This window comes from Marmota monax, unplaced genomic scaffold, assembly GCF_021218885.2.
Source record: "Marmota monax isolate L192 unplaced genomic scaffold, Marmota_monax_Labrador192_F-V1.1 WCK01_AAM20220418_F8-fsc00164, whole genome shotgun sequence".
In the NCBI taxonomy this organism is placed as follows: domain Eukaryota; kingdom Metazoa; phylum Chordata; class Mammalia; order Rodentia; family Sciuridae; genus Marmota; species Marmota monax.
In genome coordinates, this window is record NW_026693313.1 from 165,293 (window position 1) to 185,386 (window position 20,094).

Genomic DNA, 20,094 nt, shown 5'->3' on the forward strand with positions numbered 1-20,094 from the left:
CCAACCTTTTATTACAATGCAATTTTTTATTACACAGAGAAAAGTGCACAGACAGAAAAATTTGTGCTTGATGAACTATCACCATATAACCATATCCAAGTAACCATAACAAGGGTCAAAAAAGGACCCTTACCCAGCACATCTGAAGCTCCCCTTATTGCCCCTCCCAGCCAAATCCTCTTCTCCCTCAAGGGCAACTGATACCCTGCCTTTTTTTTGGTACTGGGGATTGAACCCAGGGCCTTGTGCATACAAGGCAAGCACTCTACCAACTGAGCTATGTCCCCAGCCTAACTGCTTTGAATTTTAAAAAGGAGCTAAACAGTAATTACTATTATAGTTTTTCAACATGAATAATCACGTATGCTAATTTCTCTTTCCCCATTGGATAAGCTGATATGCTTCATTTTTGTTTGCTATTTGTTTTTCACCAAGGCTAATTTCCACACCATCCTCTCCTCAACCTCCTGACCTTGACAGGTCCACACGACATGGACTACTTTCATCAGCCCTAGAACTGCACTTTCACAAGACCTAAAGGATGTATGGAAAGGGCTGTTCTCCTCAAATGAATAGAGGGTAGTCCAGCGTCCATCGGAGGCAACCCTATCATGGAGCCTAATGTCCATATGTCCTGAGATTCATCTCCTTGTATAATCCCTTCCCTGAGTATGGACCTACCTAATGACATGCTTTTCTACTAAATAGAACAGTATAGAAATAAGGTGATGTTGACTTCTAACTCATGCTGCTTGTTCAATCTCGCTGTCTTGCTCACTCTGAGAGAAGCCAGTTCTAGGCTGCAGGCTTCCTATGAAGGAGTCCATATGGCAGGGAACTGAGGGTGGCCTCCAACCAACAGCCAGAGAGCAACAGAGACCCTCAGTCCAACAACCTGCAAAGAACAGAAACCTGCCAACAACCCAGAGAAAACTTAGAAGCAGATCCTTCCCAGGGGAGAAATGAACACAGCCCTAAGGGACACCTTAGTCACAGCCTCATGGCCTGTTTATTCATAGATGCAGAAGCTTATCCAAGCCATTCCCAAATTCCAAAACCACAGAAAGTCTGAAATAGTAAATGCTTATTGTTGAAGTTGCTAAGTTTGGGGGTAATTTGCTACCTAGCAACAGATTACCCAGTAATATACTGGGAGAAAAGAAAAAGTTGCTGAGTTCATTGATGACGTGGCCAAACTGCACCAAAAAAAATAAATAAATAAACCAACTGTCACAGAGGGCCCTATGGACTTCTTTGGTTGGTGCATGCCCCTGTGAAGGTCTGACATCTTTAGTCCATTGCTCTATGGAGAGTCAGAGGCCACAGTCTCTCTCCTGCAAATGGTCCACGTGGCCCCTGGTCTCCTTAGCCTCTACCTCCTATTTCTCCCAAATATGGGTAGTAGTGTATCTTCTACTGATAGACACTGCACTTCCTGGAAGGCCCTTCCCTTTCCTTCCCGATACTCTTCATCTGTCTCTCACTGACCAGTTGTCATTCACTGACCTGATGGTCAGTCACTTCCCTTCTCTGGGCAACCAAACCCCCAAGATCATCTCCACTGCATTCACACCACACTGCATTCTAGTTGTGTGTTCTTCTCTCTGTTTCCATTTGCCCAGGGTTTTTCACTCCATGGTCACCGTGACCTAGACTAGTGCCTGGTACACAGTATGATTCAGGAAATGCTGCTTGATGAAAAGTTATTTACTCATCTCCATTTTTGCAGACAAAGACAAATAGTAAAATTCTAACATACTATGGCATATTACTGAGTGACTCACCACATTAATCAATTCTGTACACACTGTGGAATAAATGCTAGCAATATATTTCCATCATTTAATATTAGGGAATTTCTCTGCACTTGGAGTTTCTTTATATAATTAAAAATACACTTTTTTTTCCAACTTCATTTTTTCAGCCTTTAGTGCTATTGATTTGCTGTTGACTTACTGGAATTCTGACTAACAAGAGCCCTTCAGCCATGTCTTTGTAGCCTTGTTCTTTTGATTGCTGACATTTCTTTCAGGAAAAGGACTCAAATTCTTAATGCAAAGGGACATGAGCAAAACAGAATTAAATTGCAGGACCTATCAAGGCTTTTCAGAATCTACAAATGTTCTGCTAATTTAGGACTATTTTACAAAGTCTCCTGGCTTTCTCCTGCTCATGTTATAATCTAAATGTGAAAGCAGGATGCTTTTGTTATAAAGAAGCATTTTAGTTATGGGAGACCCTGAAAATAGCTTCAGTACATCCTGTGCATGGTCCCTCTCTCCCATTGTGAAAACATCTGCTCCTCTGTTACCACAAGATGTCTGCTGCTCACTGCCGGGCTCTCGCGGTGTTACTTGGCTGCAAGTCCTACAGCTGAAAGTCTTTGCTGTACCAGAAAATGAGGACTTTCTCCCAGATATAGCTCAGAAGAATGGCTCCCTCAAAAGAATCAGGTGAAAACCCAAGAGCTGATTCTCACCCACTGATGATCTCCATCTGTAGTCAACAGTTACTGAGCCAGGTACTGTGCTAGGGGACACCTTAGTCACAGCCTCATGGTCATGTTTATTCACAGATGTAGACGCTTGTCCAAGCCACTCCCAAATTCCAAAACCACAGAAAGTCTGAGATAGTAAATGCTTATTGTTGAGGCTGGGGGTTTGGTTGCCAGGTACAGTAATTTTACTGAATATTTGTCTTTGTCTGCAAACTGAGGCAGAAGGGCTACAAAAACAAATGGTGTGTGGTCCTTGCCATGTAGGAGCTTAACATTGTGAAACTTCATAGCAGAGTGAAAGTAAAAGGAAGGCCTGCTGTGGAAAAACACATGGGTGCCACTGTGGAAAGGTCCTAGTGACTGAAGGATGTCCAGGTCACCTTACTCTCTAAAGATCACACTTACCCTTACTGCCCTGGCCTCCACCCCCACAAACACACTGTTGTTATCATGAGCCTCTGCAGAGCCCGTCCTTTGCCTCACATCCACAGAGTTTATCCATAGTCGGAAACCGTCTTACCTTCAATGTGCTATTCAAGGTTCGAATTTTGTGAAGTTTCTCATTGATGGATGGGTTCTTGCAGCGTTTCACAAATGACTTTCTCAACTCCTTTTTGGTCGAAGGCCGGCGGTCCCCAAGAGGAGACAGACTCGCTTGCTCTAATGATTTGTAAAGTTTCTCCATTTCATCATCTTCAGGTGCTTTTGTTTCTTCTATTAAAAAGAAGAAGAAGAAATAACAGCACAACCGGTTAAAACAAGAAGAGAACATGAGACACTGTGGTCCTACCTGATGATACCTGCATCTCAGACTGAGCTCCAAAACTATAGGAAAATGTTTTTGTTTTGTTTTGTTTTGTGTTTTCTTGTCTAGGCCGTGCTCTCTTTGAAAATCCTGGAGAAGGAACTGTTCGAGGCCCCTCTTCCTGCCTCTGTTGGTTCCTCCCTTGGTTTGTGGCAGCTTAACTCCAGTTCACATGGTATCTTCCCTGCCTGCATGTCACTGGGTCCAAACCTCCCTTTGAACAAAGACACCAGCTATAGTGGAATAAAGGTTCACCAGAACGCCCTCATTTTAATGAATTGCAACTGCGACACATTTCCCAATAAGGTCACCTTCTGACATACTGGGGGAAGGCAATGAGGACTGCAACATGAGTTCGGGTGGGACATAATTCAGTGTAAGAGTCTACCTGCTGCCCCCTCAAAATTCACTTCCTTCTCACATGAAAAATATCTTCATTCCAGTCCAACATCTCCTCAATTATCCACGTCAACATCAACCTAACACCAAAATCTCATCCAAATGTCATTGAAGTTGGGTATTGGTAAGATCCTGGTACAGAATACCTCTCCAGCTTTGGACCTGTGAAACTAGATAAATCATCTGCTTCTAAAACACCAGGTGGAACAGGCAAGCCCTGCAAGTTAACACACACTCCCAACTTTGAACACCACGGCCTTGGATGACCGCTGGGTGTCCTTCTCAGAACTGCCCTTTGAGAACGATGCCAGCCTGTGGTCTGTGGTTGTGAGCAGAGAACGGCCATTCGTCACTCTGCACACACTCTCCTCCCCTCTCCACCACATCTTCCCCTCCCCGGCCCACATGAAGTGACTAGACTAAGTCATGCAGCCCACAGTGCTGGTCACAGTCCATGACTCAGTGATGAGCAAGTGATTCAGGTCAAGCCAATGGGGCCAGGAAGACTCAGTTCCAGGACTTCATTTCAAGGGTATCAGAGAAGCATCTCTCTTAAACAGAATGCTGTGGTGATGTGAGCTGGAAGTTTTCAGGTGGCATCCCAAGAACAACCAAGCTAATCCACTCTGAGACATGGCTTTTGATGAGACCATTGGTGCCCTCTCAGCCTGTGGGAGCCAATCTCTCACCTTGGTTAAGCTCCTCTGGGTATGGGTTTCAATCCTGTAAAACTGTACAGACCTCCAATGATGCCCAGGTCACCCAAAGAAAATCATGTCTTGATGTTGCCTTAATTTCTCACACAGAATTTCAATCATGTATTCTTTTCCTTCCCTGAAAATAATTCAGGGAAAGATCCACAGCAATATTTCTTTTTCTACCATGTGCTCTTTAGTGCTTATAATGCTTTACATCCTGTCCGGAGAACAAACCCGGGAGACCTACACAAGAGAACCTGAACAAAACAGGCTCATCGAGGAGAAGAGAGAAGCATAGAACAGCACTCTAGGAGCCCGGAATCAAGCAAACTCCATTCACTTTACAGTTCACTCCACTAAGATTAGGAATCCTGAAGCAAGAATTAGTTTTCTCCCACCAATCCCAGAAAGTTACCACGAGGGTTCCCAACAGTCTTGTAAAATGGAGAGCAAAGACGATGTATTAACTTTGTCACTGACTTAAAGTACCAAACTGCACAACCTCTTTGTTCTCTAACAAAAGTAAGGGAGAAGATATTTAAAACTGTAGCTGAAGATAATTAGGCTTTTTGGCTCAGGCTAGAGGCAAACATCAAAAGTGGACCTTTGTCTACAAGAACATGATAAGACGCTCCACCTCACTGGTCATTAGAGAAATGCAAATCAGAACCACAATGAGATGCAACTTCACACCTACAAGGATGGCTAAAATAAAAAAGAACAAACATTAAGTGTGGTCAAGGAGGTGGAGAAATTGAAATCCTCCTGCCTCACTAGCACAGATGTAAACTGTAACTGCCACTTTGGAAAAAGGAGTGTTCATTCCTCAAAATCCTAAACCCAGAGTTACCATGGGATGCTACAATTCCACTCTTGGTGATGTGTGGAGACAGTGAGAAACATGTTCACACAATTGTGCAGGGATGCTCATGGCAGCATTATACATAACAGATAAAGAGAGGAGAGAGCCTAAATGTTCATCAACAGGCGAGTGGATACACAAAATGTAGTGTATGCCTAAGGGAAAAGTATTTAGTTATTAAAAGAAATGAAATACTAAAGACTCACAATGCTGCAACATGAACAAACCTTGGAATCATTATGACAGCCAAAAGTAGCCAGTCACAAAAGACCATATCCAGTATTATCCTGCTTATATGAAATGTTGAGCACAGGCAAATCCACAGAGACAGAAGGTAGAACAGCGGCTGCCTGGAGTTTGGGAGGAGGCAAGCAGGAGTAAGGAGGTCAGCTAATGTTGTAAAGTGGTTTTGGTGGTGCTGAAAATGTTCTCAAATTAATTTGTGGTGACAGTTGCCCATATCTGTGAATGTACTAAAAACCACTGAACTGTACACCTGTGCATGCATTTTATAGTATGGGAAACATATCTCTGTACAGTTGTAACATTGTAGGCTTTTATGAGGCTGTCATGATATCTGATAATATGTCCACAGCAGAAACTGTAAGCATGAAATAGTCCCTGGGTAACAGAAGACATTAAAATGTCTTCAGAAAATTAAATGGAAAGACATCTTATTTACAGAAGAGACATTAGGATTGAAGGTTTGGAGTTTTCAGACAAACAAGGACACAATAATCTCACATGGCCTTTATTTTAAAATATATAGCCAGCCAGGTAGGACACTACTTGGAATAAAGCCTGGGTGCATAGCTTTCAATACCACAGCATTTTAAATTAGGTTATATATATATATATATATATATATATATATATATATATATATATATATATATATAATTTAAACAAATGAAATACTAAATCATAATGCTAGAGAATCTTCTCTGTGATCACCAGGCAGCTCCACCCTGTCCTAAAGATGGTGCTTGAAAACAAAACTACTTTTTAATAATCATTTACTTTGCAGTTATGTCAGGGTAAGAATTATTATATAAAGATAATATATATGACTCAATTGATATTAAATCAAGAAAGATGAAAATAATAATATTGGAATAACATGGCATTAAGCTTCTTTCCTAAATGAAAAATAAATAGGATTCTTTTACTGGACAATTTTAATATTATTTAATATATGTAAAATAAAATATTTGATTTTTATGTTAAAAATATCAGAAGCTGTATTTCTCCCCCTCCCCAATTCTTTTCTGCAATTTAAACTTTAGGTTATTATCCATAAGGATATGTGTGTGTGTGTGTGTGTGTGTGTGTGTGTATAACTCGACCCTCCAAGATAGAATTGAATTTTCAAATTAACATAAACCTGCTTAAGTTACTAAATTTAATGCAGAATTCACCTAAAATTTATATGTAATGTTGAAAAGACAGTCTATTTTAATTCATCCAGAAACAAGATAATAAAGAGCAAGTATGTTCATATAAGCTTAAACCTGTCAGGGAAATGAGGAAAAAAGACAGGCAAATTACCAGGATTTCTTCCTCCTCAAAGGAAACCTGAGGCAGAAACACTATATATTTGACTTTTAATAACCTGATTCCAGATTCACCCACAGACATAAGGAAACTAACATTACAACTGGTAACATTAGGAGTCAAGAAGAGACCTTTGTTGTTCTGTGTGCCCTTGTGTGTGCATATGTATGTGTACGTGTGTGTACGTGTGTGTGTGTGCTTGTGCACATTTGTCATAATTTGAGATGGAAAACATTAATACCCAGGACACACCTGTGATCCAATCAAATTCACAACCTAGCCAGAGGCTTAAATTTGTTTTGACTGTTGCTCAGGGCTTATGCTAAGGTCTTCATAGGGCCGTAAAACGAACAATAATAATTCAAGAAGTTGAGGAATAGAATCTCAAGATAATAAAGGATCCAAAGGGTACAAATGCACAAAAAAAAAAAAAAAAAAAAAAAAAAACACAGATTGACCTTAAGCAGAGGTGAGAGTCCTTCCCATTGCCATACCAAGACCAGAGCAGGCTGGCTGGTTAATCCTCTCTGGCTGTTCTTGTACTGCAAAAAGTCTTCTCTGTAAAATAATATTTGTTACAAATCCCCATTCCATTGTTATGTAAATATTTTTCTAAATTATAATTTCATACTAGAAAGCACTAGCTTATTTTTCTTATTGTACCATATTTACAAAGAGCAAGAAAAAAATGATTGGCGGAAAACACCACTCGTAACTCTCCCATTAGAAATGGAAGCCAAGTTAATTATTTCCACCTCCTTTATCTCCTGAAGCAAAATAAATGAATTTTGTCTGACAGTGAATTGTTCCCATGCAATATTTATCCTTCCTCTCAAGTGCCTCTTTCAATTTCCCCACATAAAATAGCAGGACTTTGATTATCACTGCCAGATAGGGCACTTGATCGCACCTCACCTCACAAGTGCTTGGTCAAGGAAGATAAAAGCTATGATTTTATGGGTGGGAAAGTGAAGATATTGGAAAAAGAGTGAGTGACTTTTTTCAATATCAGTGATAGAGTCAAGAACAAAAGTTCCATTCCACAAGGTACAGGACCATACGCTTCTAGACCCGTGTCTTCCAAATATAACAGGCAAACAATCTCCTAGGGAACTAGTTAAAATGCAGATTCCACTTCAGTCCACGTGGGATGGCACTTAGATTCCCAGTTTTCCAGAAGCTCCTAGGTGATGCTGGAACTGCTGGTCCATAAAACATACTTTGAATAGCACGGCTAGACATCAGCAATTTTCATGCAACATCAGCCTCGACTCATTGGAAGAGAAAGAGACTGCAGTTACAGCTAGCAAGTTGGGACTTGTCCATAAACCAGCATTTATTTTCACTCAGGGAAACAGAATCCCTGCTTAAACACATGAGCCCCTCCTATGTTGAGCAGTGAGGTCAATGTCCGTGAACTTTGTATCTGTTAGACTGGCTGAGACTATCTCAAGAGGTCAGATTAGTAACTGTCTCCAAACTTGGGTCAGTTCGCTAGTTAAGCTCAATAAAGGGAATGTCGAATAAAAGAATATTTTAAAAACCTCCCTTCCAAATATATGTATTTTTTAACAAGCTCCTTCTTAGTGATATTAGCAAATGAAACAAAACATTTTTAACTAGTGGTTAGAAGTTCATTCCTTTCCAAAATTATGCCAAATGAATGTGCAGCTCTCTCCTCCTCCTCCCACGTACCCAGCCTTTTGTCGGCTGTTGACAGGACAGGCCGGCTCCAGGCCCAGCATTTAATGGCTGTTGAACGCTGTATGCAGATTATCTCCTGAAATGCTGTATTTTCAACTTTGCCTCCCCCACTGTCTTATTTTTGGCTTTTCTTTTGCTTTCTAGAATGTGGCTGTTTATTTTCTACTTAGAACATAAAAGCTGGCTTCAGGACACAGGAGAGGAATTCACTGCCAGATTTCATATCCGGGTTTGAAAGGAGTCTGTGTAGCGATTAGAAAAGTCTTGATGTCCTCAACTGTGGAACACTTGGAAAGACTTGGAAAGACTCAGGTAGAAAACAGCACTGCCTGGTCCACATGAAAGGTTCTAAGTGTTTCAGAACAAAACTACCACTTGTCTCAAACAGAAGAAGCCACCATACAGTCACTGGAACACTCTGTATAGCTTTGAAGACTTTACAGATGTCATTTAATTTGGCATCTGATGTCAACAGATCGAAAGAATTTCACAGTCCTTCTCTACTTAGAGATTTTGACAACAACATAGCCAGACTTGAAATCATAATGACAGATTTCAATTACACAACTAATAATAAATCTGGGAAACTCATTTTAATAGAAGGGACACCAATGACCAACAACACGAGCCCAGTGTAATTCTGAGGGAGAAATCTGCCTCCGCTGTTGTCGAGAGCAGAGATGGGAACCAGAGGACTGGACAGTCCATAGCTCAGATCCTGCCTGCTCTTCTCTGCCCCAAAGGAAAAATGCCCACTCAGAGCCTCTGCTGGGACTCTACTGAGGGGCCCAGCTTTTGTGCCTGAACTCAGTTCCCACAAGAACACAGGGCACTAGACCCAGGACTGGAAACTCATCAGCTGGCCAGAAGCTGGCCAGCAACTCAGGACACGAGCCAGACTTTCGGATTTGAACCAGCAGCTGGAGAGAAGGAGCCAGATAGAATCAGGAGCAGAAGACTCATGACGACCACTTGAGTACAGGACAGCAGCCAGTGCTCAGAAAAGAAGGCAGAGGCAGGAGGACACCAGCTGGGAAAGAGAGTAAGAAATTCCACGGGAGAGAAATCAAACCGAATATCAGAAATCAGACAGAGGCCACTGTTCAAAGTTAAAAATTTTTCACTTGTGCTCTTGTGAGTCTAAGTGGCTTCACTTTGATTCCCCTGGTTCCTTTCTACTATTCTACCTTCTCTGCCAGAGTTGTGCACCTGTCTTCTCTTGGGACCACTCTGTTCATTAGGACGACTTGGTACTCTTCCCTGTATTACTGGTTTCATAGACAAGAGCAAACCTGGTCGATTCAGTGATCTTTGATGTTGTTCTTCTGTGTTGTTAACACTGTAGCTTGTGGCAGTGATTTTCTGAAATCATCTTAGGTTGAAACTGCTGCTCAACCGTCTGAGAAGTGGCATTTACATTCTTAAAACATGTGCTCCACTTGTTTTTAAATTTTATTGTCAATTATATGAGTACCCAGGATAAAATGAAATATTTAAAGAGACATTAGGTTTCTACTCACATCTCAAGGGAAGAAAAAAACAAAGAGCAAGCACTCAAGAAGGACAGATTTTTTTTCCTTAATTTTATTTTCAAAATACATTTATGAGGTGGAACTGAATGGAAAAGAAATGGGGGCTCTAAAAGTCACTTAAACCAAGGGGTACAAATCAACATACCTATAACCTTGGCCCTATAACCTGCTAGCTCCAGCAAACATTGCAATGAGGACAAGTGAACAGAAAAGATAGAAATGGAATATTCAGAAAGAGAAGAGAGAAGTAAAGAGCCCTTCAAACCAACAGCAGGGAGGCAAGAGGAAGGAAGAAATCAAAGGTCTGGAGCAGATCAGTGCCCCCATAAGACGGGGCTCTCTTTTCCTTATCTTCACAATTATAATCTAGCAGGATCCATAATTACCTGTGTATTGTGTATCGTGACCTAAACAGGCAGCTATATCATGTTCATGGGTTCAATGCTTTAAAGCCAGACTTACTGCCAAATTAACCTACACGGTCAAGGACATGGTAACCAAAGTCCAAATGTGGTACCCTAAGTAAAGCTTGATAATTAAATTCAAAGATTACCTGGAAGACAGTACCAACAAGAGCAGCTCTGTGTGGAATAACAGGACATTCTACAACTGTGGACCCTAACCACCGAACTGACAAAGTAATAAGAGAAAGTTCAGTAAATGAGCAGAAAGGCTGCACAAAACACCAGTGTGCGCAGGAATTTTGATGCTGTGAAGATGATAACAGATTAGGGGGGAAAGAATCTGTGAAATGGTATTGGGCTATCGTATTCACCTAAAAATAAATTAGATGCAATCATAAACAAAAGAGCTCTTTTTAGTCCTGCAATGAATACATGAATGAATATTATCATAAACTGAGGCAGTGATTCTTTCTGAGGAAGACTCAAAACTCAAAGCCAGAAATAAAATAATGACAAAATTGATGACATAAAGATTTTAAATTTCTGCATAAAGGCACTAAAAATAAAATTTTAACAACAAGTAATAGGCAAGGAAAAATATTCACAATATCCATAATATAGTGAGTATTCATAAAAAAATAAATGGCTCCTAAAAACCAGTAAGAAGCCAATCAGAAGTACACAAGAGAGTGAACAGTGCACTTACAGAAAGTGTAAACACACAGACACAACCTGGGGAAGAAGTTCAGTTTTGCTGCTGATCAAGGCCTTCAGGTGCTTAAGGTTCCAAGGTGCTTCCTGTCAGATGATGCTTAATTCCAAACTGAAAAACATGCACCATGTGCCTTTCAAATATTTAGAAAATATTTCTAGCAGGCATTTTGCATTTCATGGCAAAAAGTGAAAGTTCAGATTGTGACTGGTCAAAGATGCCACCACTCATCCCCAACCTGAAAATCTATTTAATGCTATTTCACATGGCTTAAGGCTTAGCTTGAATGGCTGAAGGAACATCTCAATAAGCAGGGTCATGAAATTGCTATCCATTGGTTTTGATTTTAACACAAAGCATACATGTCAGCTTATTTGGGACATATAGTGTCAAGTTCCATTTTATGATTTTTTTTCAACTCCTTAATGTTCAAGTAACCCTATCCACTTGTTTTTGTTGTTGTTCTTTAACAGCATCTAATGCATTGACAGGTTTCCTTACTTAGTCTCTAACACATGACCTTTGGCTCCCTTCCGTAACAGGCACTTCTAGGTGCCTTGGCAGCCTGAACAACATCAGGGCATCACAGAGCTCATCACTCTGAATTCTTCTTCTCGCTGCCCTCTCCCTCCAGCTGATCTGATTAGCCCCATTTTTCAAATACAATCTAAATGCCAATGACAAGACATTTTGTACCTACAGGGCCTCCTCTGAACTCTGGACTCAGGTCCTGCCTCAGCCTCCCAAGCTGCTCGGATTAAGGCATGTGCCACCACGTCTGGCTCAAATTCTGGATCTGTACCTCCAACCAGGAGGTCTTTCCTGTCTCAAAAAATGGCAACTCCATTCTTTTTCATCATTCAGGATACAACCCTTGAAATCATCTTTGACTCCTCTTTCTACTCTCCTATCAGCAAATCCCACCAACTCTGCTTGAAATATACACAGCACCTGACCTCGTCCACCTTGATGGAGGAATACCATACTGTACCTCTCACCTGCACCCATATGGCACCGGCCAATATGCTGTAGGTCTGCTTTCCACCAAGGAGCCAAGTGATTCTTTCAAAATGTAAGTCAGTTCCATTACTACCTAAAATTTTCTTTTGTTAGGAGATATAGTTCTCAGGAAATGATATTTTTACAGATTGTACATCCACAAAATTTGATAGTCAAATTTCATTTAGCTAAGAATGACGCTGAGTTACTCCCCAACATTTCACCTAAGAATTTTATGCCTCCAGCTTCACTTTGTTTTTACCCTGAAAGACAATAACCTGGTCTATTTTCCCACCTCAGCATTTCACTTCTGTTCTTGGATTTGCAGTTTAGGACACAAAGAACTGTGATTCCTTGAGGAACTTGTTACTTGGTGTGGGCTATTAACAAAAAAAAATTTTAGATAGTAATGGAACTACCATTTGACCCATTTATTCCACTCCTTGGCATTTACCCACAGGACTTAAAATCAGCATATTATAGTGATGCCACCACATCAATGTTTATAGCAACTCAATTCACAATAGCTAAGCTACAGAACCAACCTAGGTGCCCTTCAACAGATGAGTTGGTAAAGAAATATATATGTATGTGTGTATGTGTGTGTGTGCAAGGGAGGGTAGGGAGGGGAAGAATAGTAGTTCACTGAGTTAGACAAAAGAAGGGAGGGGATGGGAATAGGAAAGATAGGAGAATGAATAAGACACAACTTCCCTTTGTTCATAAATGAATACACGGCTTGTGTAACTCCACATAATGTACAGCCACAAGAATGGAATCCCAATTGGAATGGGTTGTGTTCCATGTATGTATAATATGTCAAAATATGTCTGCCATCATGTTTATCTAAAAACAACAAATAAAAACAAAAAGAAAAAAAAAAGTAAGTTGGATGATTTCACTGCTCTTCTCAATTCCCCCAACAGCTTCTCCATAACTCAGAACAGATTCCAGAGTCTTACTACATCCTCTATGCTACACACTTCACCTTCCTGCAGGGACCTTTGATGGTCTCAACGCTGTGCCACTGAAGGGCCCCTGCACTTGGTGCACACTGTACCTGGAAGATATCAACTGGGCTCTCCTCTCCACTCCATGGATTTTGGCTCAAATGTCAACTTATCAGAGAGACTTCCCATGACCACTGATGTAAATAGCACCTCTTCCCCCATGCCCCGATCTCAGCTCCATCTCCCTCTAAACCCACACCCATCCTCTTGTTAACCATGGCACTTTCAACCCCTGGAGACATTAGTACTGACCTGCTGTATCCTATTATCTCCCTCCCAGTCTCCCCTCAACATCGGCACCATGAGGGTATTTATTTTGCCTTCTGTTCACTTTTTTCCCAGTGTACATTCTTTTCCATTAGACCTTTAGAAGTCTTTTAGAACAGAAACATGGGCCAGTACGTGACACGAAGAGGCACTTGATAAATATTTTTGAATAGACAAAGTCTACGGACCCTGAAGTGTCACGTAGTGCTCGAATGCTTCTGTTCCTATCACTGGCTGACCTGCACTGCTTCACTAGTAATTGCAGAAACACGTGTTACAGAATGATTGTCTAAAGAGGGAAATTATTCCGTGAAATGTGACTTGATTCACCTATTTAACTTAACCCTGGCTCCTGCTGATTATTTATTTTGAATATTTGGGTGATTAAAATCTCGGGCTCTAGAGTCAAACAGAACACACCCTTCACCCTCCCATCGTTGCATGACCATCTTAAGCGATTTGCCTAACTACAGTAAGCCCCAGTTTCTTCATCATACAGTAGAGGTGAAAATAAAATACTTTATTTCTAAGTTGTTGGTAGTGGGGAAACACTGAAAACTTCCTGTTTGAGAAAGCACACCACAAAAATGCCCATAATCACCGTTTATATCAATATTGCACTGCAGGCAAAGCCCAAGAAAGAAAAGTAAGTGAGAGAATGTCTAAAAACAAAAACACAGCACAGCCGTCATTTAAAGAGGTATAATTGTGTACGTCAAAAGACAGTGTTTTCCCTGTACTCTACACAAATGTGACTGCTTGAAACACAATATTGGTAAAACACAATTCTGGTAGCACTGAAAGAGAAAGGTGGGCTTCAAGCCTTGTTTTGTAAGGGCAGGCGTGGTTTCTCTCTGGAATGAACCTGCCGTTCTGGGTCCTGTGGAACCTGTGGCCAGGCTCTGTGGTCCTGTGGCCACAAGCAGTGGTACATCTTGAGCTCTTGACACCAGAGCACATCAATTTTTAAAAATATTTTTAAGTTGTAGATGGAAGGTAGCAGAATACAACAGTTACTAATAGGGCATTATGTAAAAATGTGGATGTGTAACCGATGTGATTCTGCAATCTGTATTTGGGGTAAAATTGGGAGTTCATAACCAACTTGAATCTAATGTATGAAATATGATATGTCAAGAGCTTTGTAATGTTTTGAACAACCAATAAAAAAAAAGTTATAGATGGACACAATACCTTTATTTATTTTTATGTGGTGCTGAGGATTGAACCCAGGGCCTCACACATGCAAGGCGTGCATTCTACCACTGAACCACAACCCCAGCACCAGAGCACATCATTTTTAATGCACCTTTCTCCATTCCTAGAACTGTTTACATCTAAATGTCAACTCTAAGTTTACTTCTTTCGGAGTACAAACATCCTCTTTCACCTTAACCACATTTTCTCTCTTCTGAACTTATTTATCTTTCACCTTTGGTCATGACCTCCCGTTCTTTGACCCCTCCTACTTCTTCCTACCTGTCATTTGAGTCTGTATGCCCCCGAAGTCCAGATTTCACTAGTCAGCAGCTTCAAAACCCTTGCTCCATTGAGTTCCCATAACCTTTCACTATCCCATAACTCCCTGTCTCAGGAAAAGTTGTAGAATATAAGAACGACAACAAAAGATACAAAGATAAAAGTCTGCGGACTTCAAATGACCTGTTTAGATTACACAAAAATATAGGTGACTTAACCAGGTTCTTTTGTGACCACTCATGGGGATCTTCAGCCACTTGACATGGGAACAGTGAAATCAGTGGTAATCCTTCCATGCCTGAGATCCATGCTATTGAGGCCAATGGCCATTCAGACCAGATTATTTTCACGGTGTTAAATATTCATTTCCATTTTAAGATTCTCAAATTACATTTCAAAACTCAGGAACACTAGGAAATACTCTAGGGACTAAATTAAGTTCTAAGTATGCAGAGACCATGACCAGTCTACACCCTGGTAGGGCACAGAAGCTTCCTAATTCCTCTTGGTCTCTTCCTTCTCTTATTCTCTTGTACCCTACATCCTACAGCTAGGATAACTTTTCTAAATCATAGCTTTATTTATATGATTACCATAATTAGAAATGGTTATCAATTATATATCATAATTCACTAAGGCCTGGTTCAGCATTCAGCATCACCAGGATTTCCTTTCAGTCTCCTTTGCCTGTGTCTCCCCTCTAAATGCACAGATCCTTCCCCTTAGGTGTGACCAGCTGGGGTGTTCTGTTTGTAGCTCCCTGGTGGCACCCATTTTATTCTGATTTCTTGCGTTAGATGTGACTGATTCCTCCCACGTGCTCCATTAGACTTTTATAAGTCTTTTAGAACAGAATCTGTATCCTGCTCATCTTTGGATTCCCTTTAGCACAAAGTACACGAGTACATATTAGATACTAAATAATAATAATAATGCTAACTTGAGTTGAGCTCAGTAGGGGCTTATTTTTGTTGTTTCTTCATTTCCTGAAGAGGCATACCACATAATTCCTACAGCCACATTCCAAATAGCCAGCTAAAATAATGTAGCATCTGTACTGTCCACACTCAGACTGTGCATAATTTTTTCTAATGTCCTTCAGGTCCTGAAATCTGGCTCAGAGATGTCATGCATGCTCTAGAATGCTCGTCTCTTCATTAACAATCTTTCTATTCAGCTTGTAACCGACATGACTCGCAGTTCTGGCTGTACTTGCACTTGGAAATGGGCCTACACCAGTTGAGCTTTAGTTTTATCAGTTAACCTGCAGTTTTTCAGCATTGGGGGTATGGTTCCTCCTCACTGAGTGAGAGTGACCTTGTCCACATTGTCCACAGGTAGCACACGTTGTACATACGTATGCAGTGATGCACCCTGTGATTCACCACCACAGGCATGGCCCTGGCCAAAATATCACTTGAAAAAGAAAGGCAGATCCCAGAGTGACGCTGAGATGCGACAAGCACTCCATTAACCTCATCACCTCTCTTCCCGCTACCATGATGAAGACCATGATGAATCCCTAGAGCTTGAAAGTCTGAAACTCTGCAGAGTAGAAAAGCAATATGATGCAATTAACACCCTCTTTTTTTTAATAGCTTTCACTACAGGGAGAAATGTCTACAAGGAGTTTTAAATTCAGTATCAAATTCTAGCAAGCACAATTTTAATTGCATACCAACTGCAAAATATTTCTTTCATTGTTTAAATAAAAGAAAGGCTATAATACATGCTGTCTGCTTGTTTCAGGACTCAGTTATTAACCTTTAAACATCTTTTTGAGGATAAAAACCTCTTTCTCCAGCAAACACATCTTGAGACTGGGAATCTAAAAATTAATCTGAAAATTTAACTTCTATCTTGGACCTTGTAGAAACTCCAATTCCTGAAAAACACCCTGAGCAGTGTTTCAGACACAGAAATTCCAGGGCTTTTTGTTTTTTTGGTTTTTTTTTTCCACTGGCAACTCAAAACCAATATTTGTTTAGAAGTCACAAGAATGAAAAGCTACCTTCTTCTCCAACATGCAAACACGTTAAGAAAATACACAATATGCAATTTGATTACTCAACAGCAAGTCATCAAAAATACAAGCAAAGGCTGGGCTGCGTTTCCATAGAGATGACTTTATGTGGTTCAGTTCTTTGGGGAATTTGATCAAATCCTCAGCAGCAGGAGAAAATCATCAGCAAAAATTCTGTAACACATAGTAAGTAACCGCTAACAAATCAGTGAGGGGAAAATACTTCCATATTCTCTTCCTCTCTATTGAGAGAAGCACCCTCACCTCAAGCTGTTCCAAGAAGCACCCAGATTTTATTGGTCACTCTGCATGTAATTCAAAGCTAAAGAACACCAGGTTTCCTCATTCTTAGATTAAAAGAGCTATTGATGCCCTGCCAAGCTCCACAGCACTTGCATTCCCAGGATGGCGTTTAGACAGAGACGAGAACTGCATTCATCTTCCCATGACTCTCAGGCTATGGATCCTAAAGGAAAACTCTCCATCTGCAGGGTTATCTCTTGGGAAAGACTATAAAAGGAATTTTAGTATCTATGGTGCTTAGGAAACTATGCTCATTATATGGGGGTGAGTGGAGGGGAGGTGTCGGAAACTTTTTTAGTTCTACTCATAGATTAAAGTAAGAATTTTTAACAGGAAAATAATAGCTATAATAGATGTAGTACTTTTTATTATTTTCTTCAATCCAAATCCTCTATCTGAAAGGATTTTTCTAAGCATCAAATTTGAGGTCATTTAAATCAAGATACCTAAATTCTCTCTTCATTATATCATAAGAACAAAAATTGCCATCAATATGCAATCGGTAATCAATATTCAATGAAAATAGTTCTCTCAGAATAAAGAAATACCTCCAAAGACAAGGACGCATTACCTTCCAAGGAGCCTGCTCTATACAGACAGCTCATGAAATCAAAAAGAAGATTCTTACGCTGAACCTAGTACCTCTTTTTCACTTGTACCACTGACCTTAATTTACACTTCCAAGGAGACACAAGTAAGCCCAATACTTGGTCCACACAATGACAGGTCCTGAGTCTGAGGCAGCCTCAGTCTCCTCTTTCAATCCCATCATCTGATCTTCACCCTTCATTCCTCAATGGGCCATTTCTCTTCCCCTCCCCACTTAACTCTCACGAGCTCCAGAGAATGGAACCAAAATTAGAGTCAATCTTTTCCTTAAACTAGTGGAAAGATATTATATCATGACCACATGTCTCTCTTTTAAGCATTTGTTTAATGACACTTAGAGCAGGTCATTAGTGACCTGGCAATGGAAGTTGTCACAGGGAAACTTCCCAAGCAGCATGAGGCTTGGCCCCACTTGATCATGTAAATTTAAATCACCATTCATGAGTTACAAATTCACACTCATCTGTTACAAATTCACATTAGAGTTACACACACACACACACACACACACATTCTCTAAATAATTGTAAATGCTTTCTTAGTTTACCTTTCTCCATCACCCTTGATCCAGGAGCCTTGTCTGGGACAGTGAGATGATCTTGATTGCTACTCAATGAAGAAGTGTCATCACTAGACAAAGAGTTCAAAAACCCACTTTCGGATGTGACGAAGCTGGTGTCCAGGGCCTTGCAACTGGGAGCCTCTGAGGGTGCAGGGGCATGGACCTGCACGGCAAAGGCGAGTGCGTGCCCCACATCTCCAGCAGCAGGTGAGCTGTTCACGATGTCCAGCCAGGACTGTCTTTCTTTAGATCCCGAGGAAGAACCGCTGCTGGCCGTCTTTATTGTATTTTCCAGGGAAGAGAAAGAACACGATGTTTCACTCAATTTGGGTGAGGACGAAGATGCCCGCTGGGCAGCCTATTTCCACAAATAAAACCAAGAAAGAATAAAATAAATGGTGATCAAACCATCAGTCTCTATCCTTATTTTTAATACAGGCATCCTGCTGTTGTTTTAAAAGGTGACCAAGAATAAGAGAATAGAAGGACAAACCCATGCTATTCATTTCCATCTGGCAGCCATTGAGATCCCATTCTCTAAAACTGATCGGTAGAACTTTGAATTTGCCATTCAAGGATCTGAAAAATCTCCACATCACTCTATTATTCAGTGTTCTCCAGAAACTTAAAATGCCTTTTGGGGGCACTCTTTAGAATACTGAAGTACACCTTGAGCAAAACAATATAATTTGTAATCTGTCATTCAATGCACACAGATGGAGCAAGACCTCTAGAGAAAGGTGATTAAGAGAAAGACAGCAGGGCTCTGGGGTGCAGCTCAGGGGGAGAACACTTGGCTGGCATGTGCAATGCCCTGGGCTCCATCCCCAACACTGAAAGAGGACGGGCAGCAAAAGCTGGAGCCAGACAGGAAGCCTGGTCATGTTGATGAGTTCCCAGGATCGTGGCCCACATGTTCCTCAGCACATGAACAGTGTCAAGTCATAACTACCCAGGTGAGGCGGGAGGACATTAACTCACCCTTCAATCTCTTAAAAACATTTAATAAAGTTTCGAGGAGGAAGACAAGAATAAGCAACCTCTCAATTCTTTCATAAGAAACCAAAACTGGCACCACGGAGAAGGAGAAGGGGGTTGATGACGTGGAATCTTCTGGGTCTGCCCTGCAGGGAGCTCTTTTTAATGTTCTATGTAGCAACTCTGTGCTGTTCCTCCATTGTTCATTTTATTGGTCAATAAAACCCCCAAATTAGACTCTCATGTTCTCTGGACCACCTTGTATCTCCAATGGCATAAGACAAGAAGGGATTTTTATAATTTCATTTTATCACTCTTTATATCCTGCTATTAGATACTATGTACCTATTGGTTTCAAGAACTCAAATCTCAAAGGAGGCAACTGGAACGAGATTTATTAAAGAGAATACGCAAAAGAGCAAACTAGGATCCTCTCCCAAAATCTCAAAATCATTGCAACTAACTTCTTCAGAATGGCTAACTTTGTTCCAAAATTAGTATGGCTCCCTGAATTCTGCAGGTGCTAAACTCTGAATTTTATTGGGAAAAATCCAGTATTTAATCAACATGTACCAAACTGAATGCATAGTAAACATGTATTATTACATAATGAATCTTTTAAAGAAATATGACATTAAAATATCTATTTCAGATGCAAACCGATCACTCCCGTCTTCTCAATAGTAAAATACTGGCA

General features: G+C 40.6%; 1 protein-coding gene across 9 annotated transcripts in view; it reads right to left on the reverse strand.

The window, feature by feature from the left end:
• Positions 1–20,094, reverse strand: part of Ipcef1 (interaction protein for cytohesin exchange factors 1) — a 163,211-nt gene that overhangs the window by 9,986 nt on the left and 133,131 nt on the right. For 8 of the 9 annotated variants that reach the window (XM_046456625.2, XM_046456622.2, XM_058583186.1 and 5 more), the window contains 2 exons: positions 18,405–18,777; positions 3,018–3,211 (listed from right to left, as the gene is read on the reverse strand). In XM_046456625.2, coding sequence (XP_046312581.1) covers positions 3,018–3,211; positions 18,405–18,777 — 567 coding nt within the window. The remainder of the gene's footprint in view (positions 1–3,017; positions 3,212–18,404; positions 18,778–20,094) is intronic. The other variant, XM_058583187.1, reaches the window with a different exon arrangement.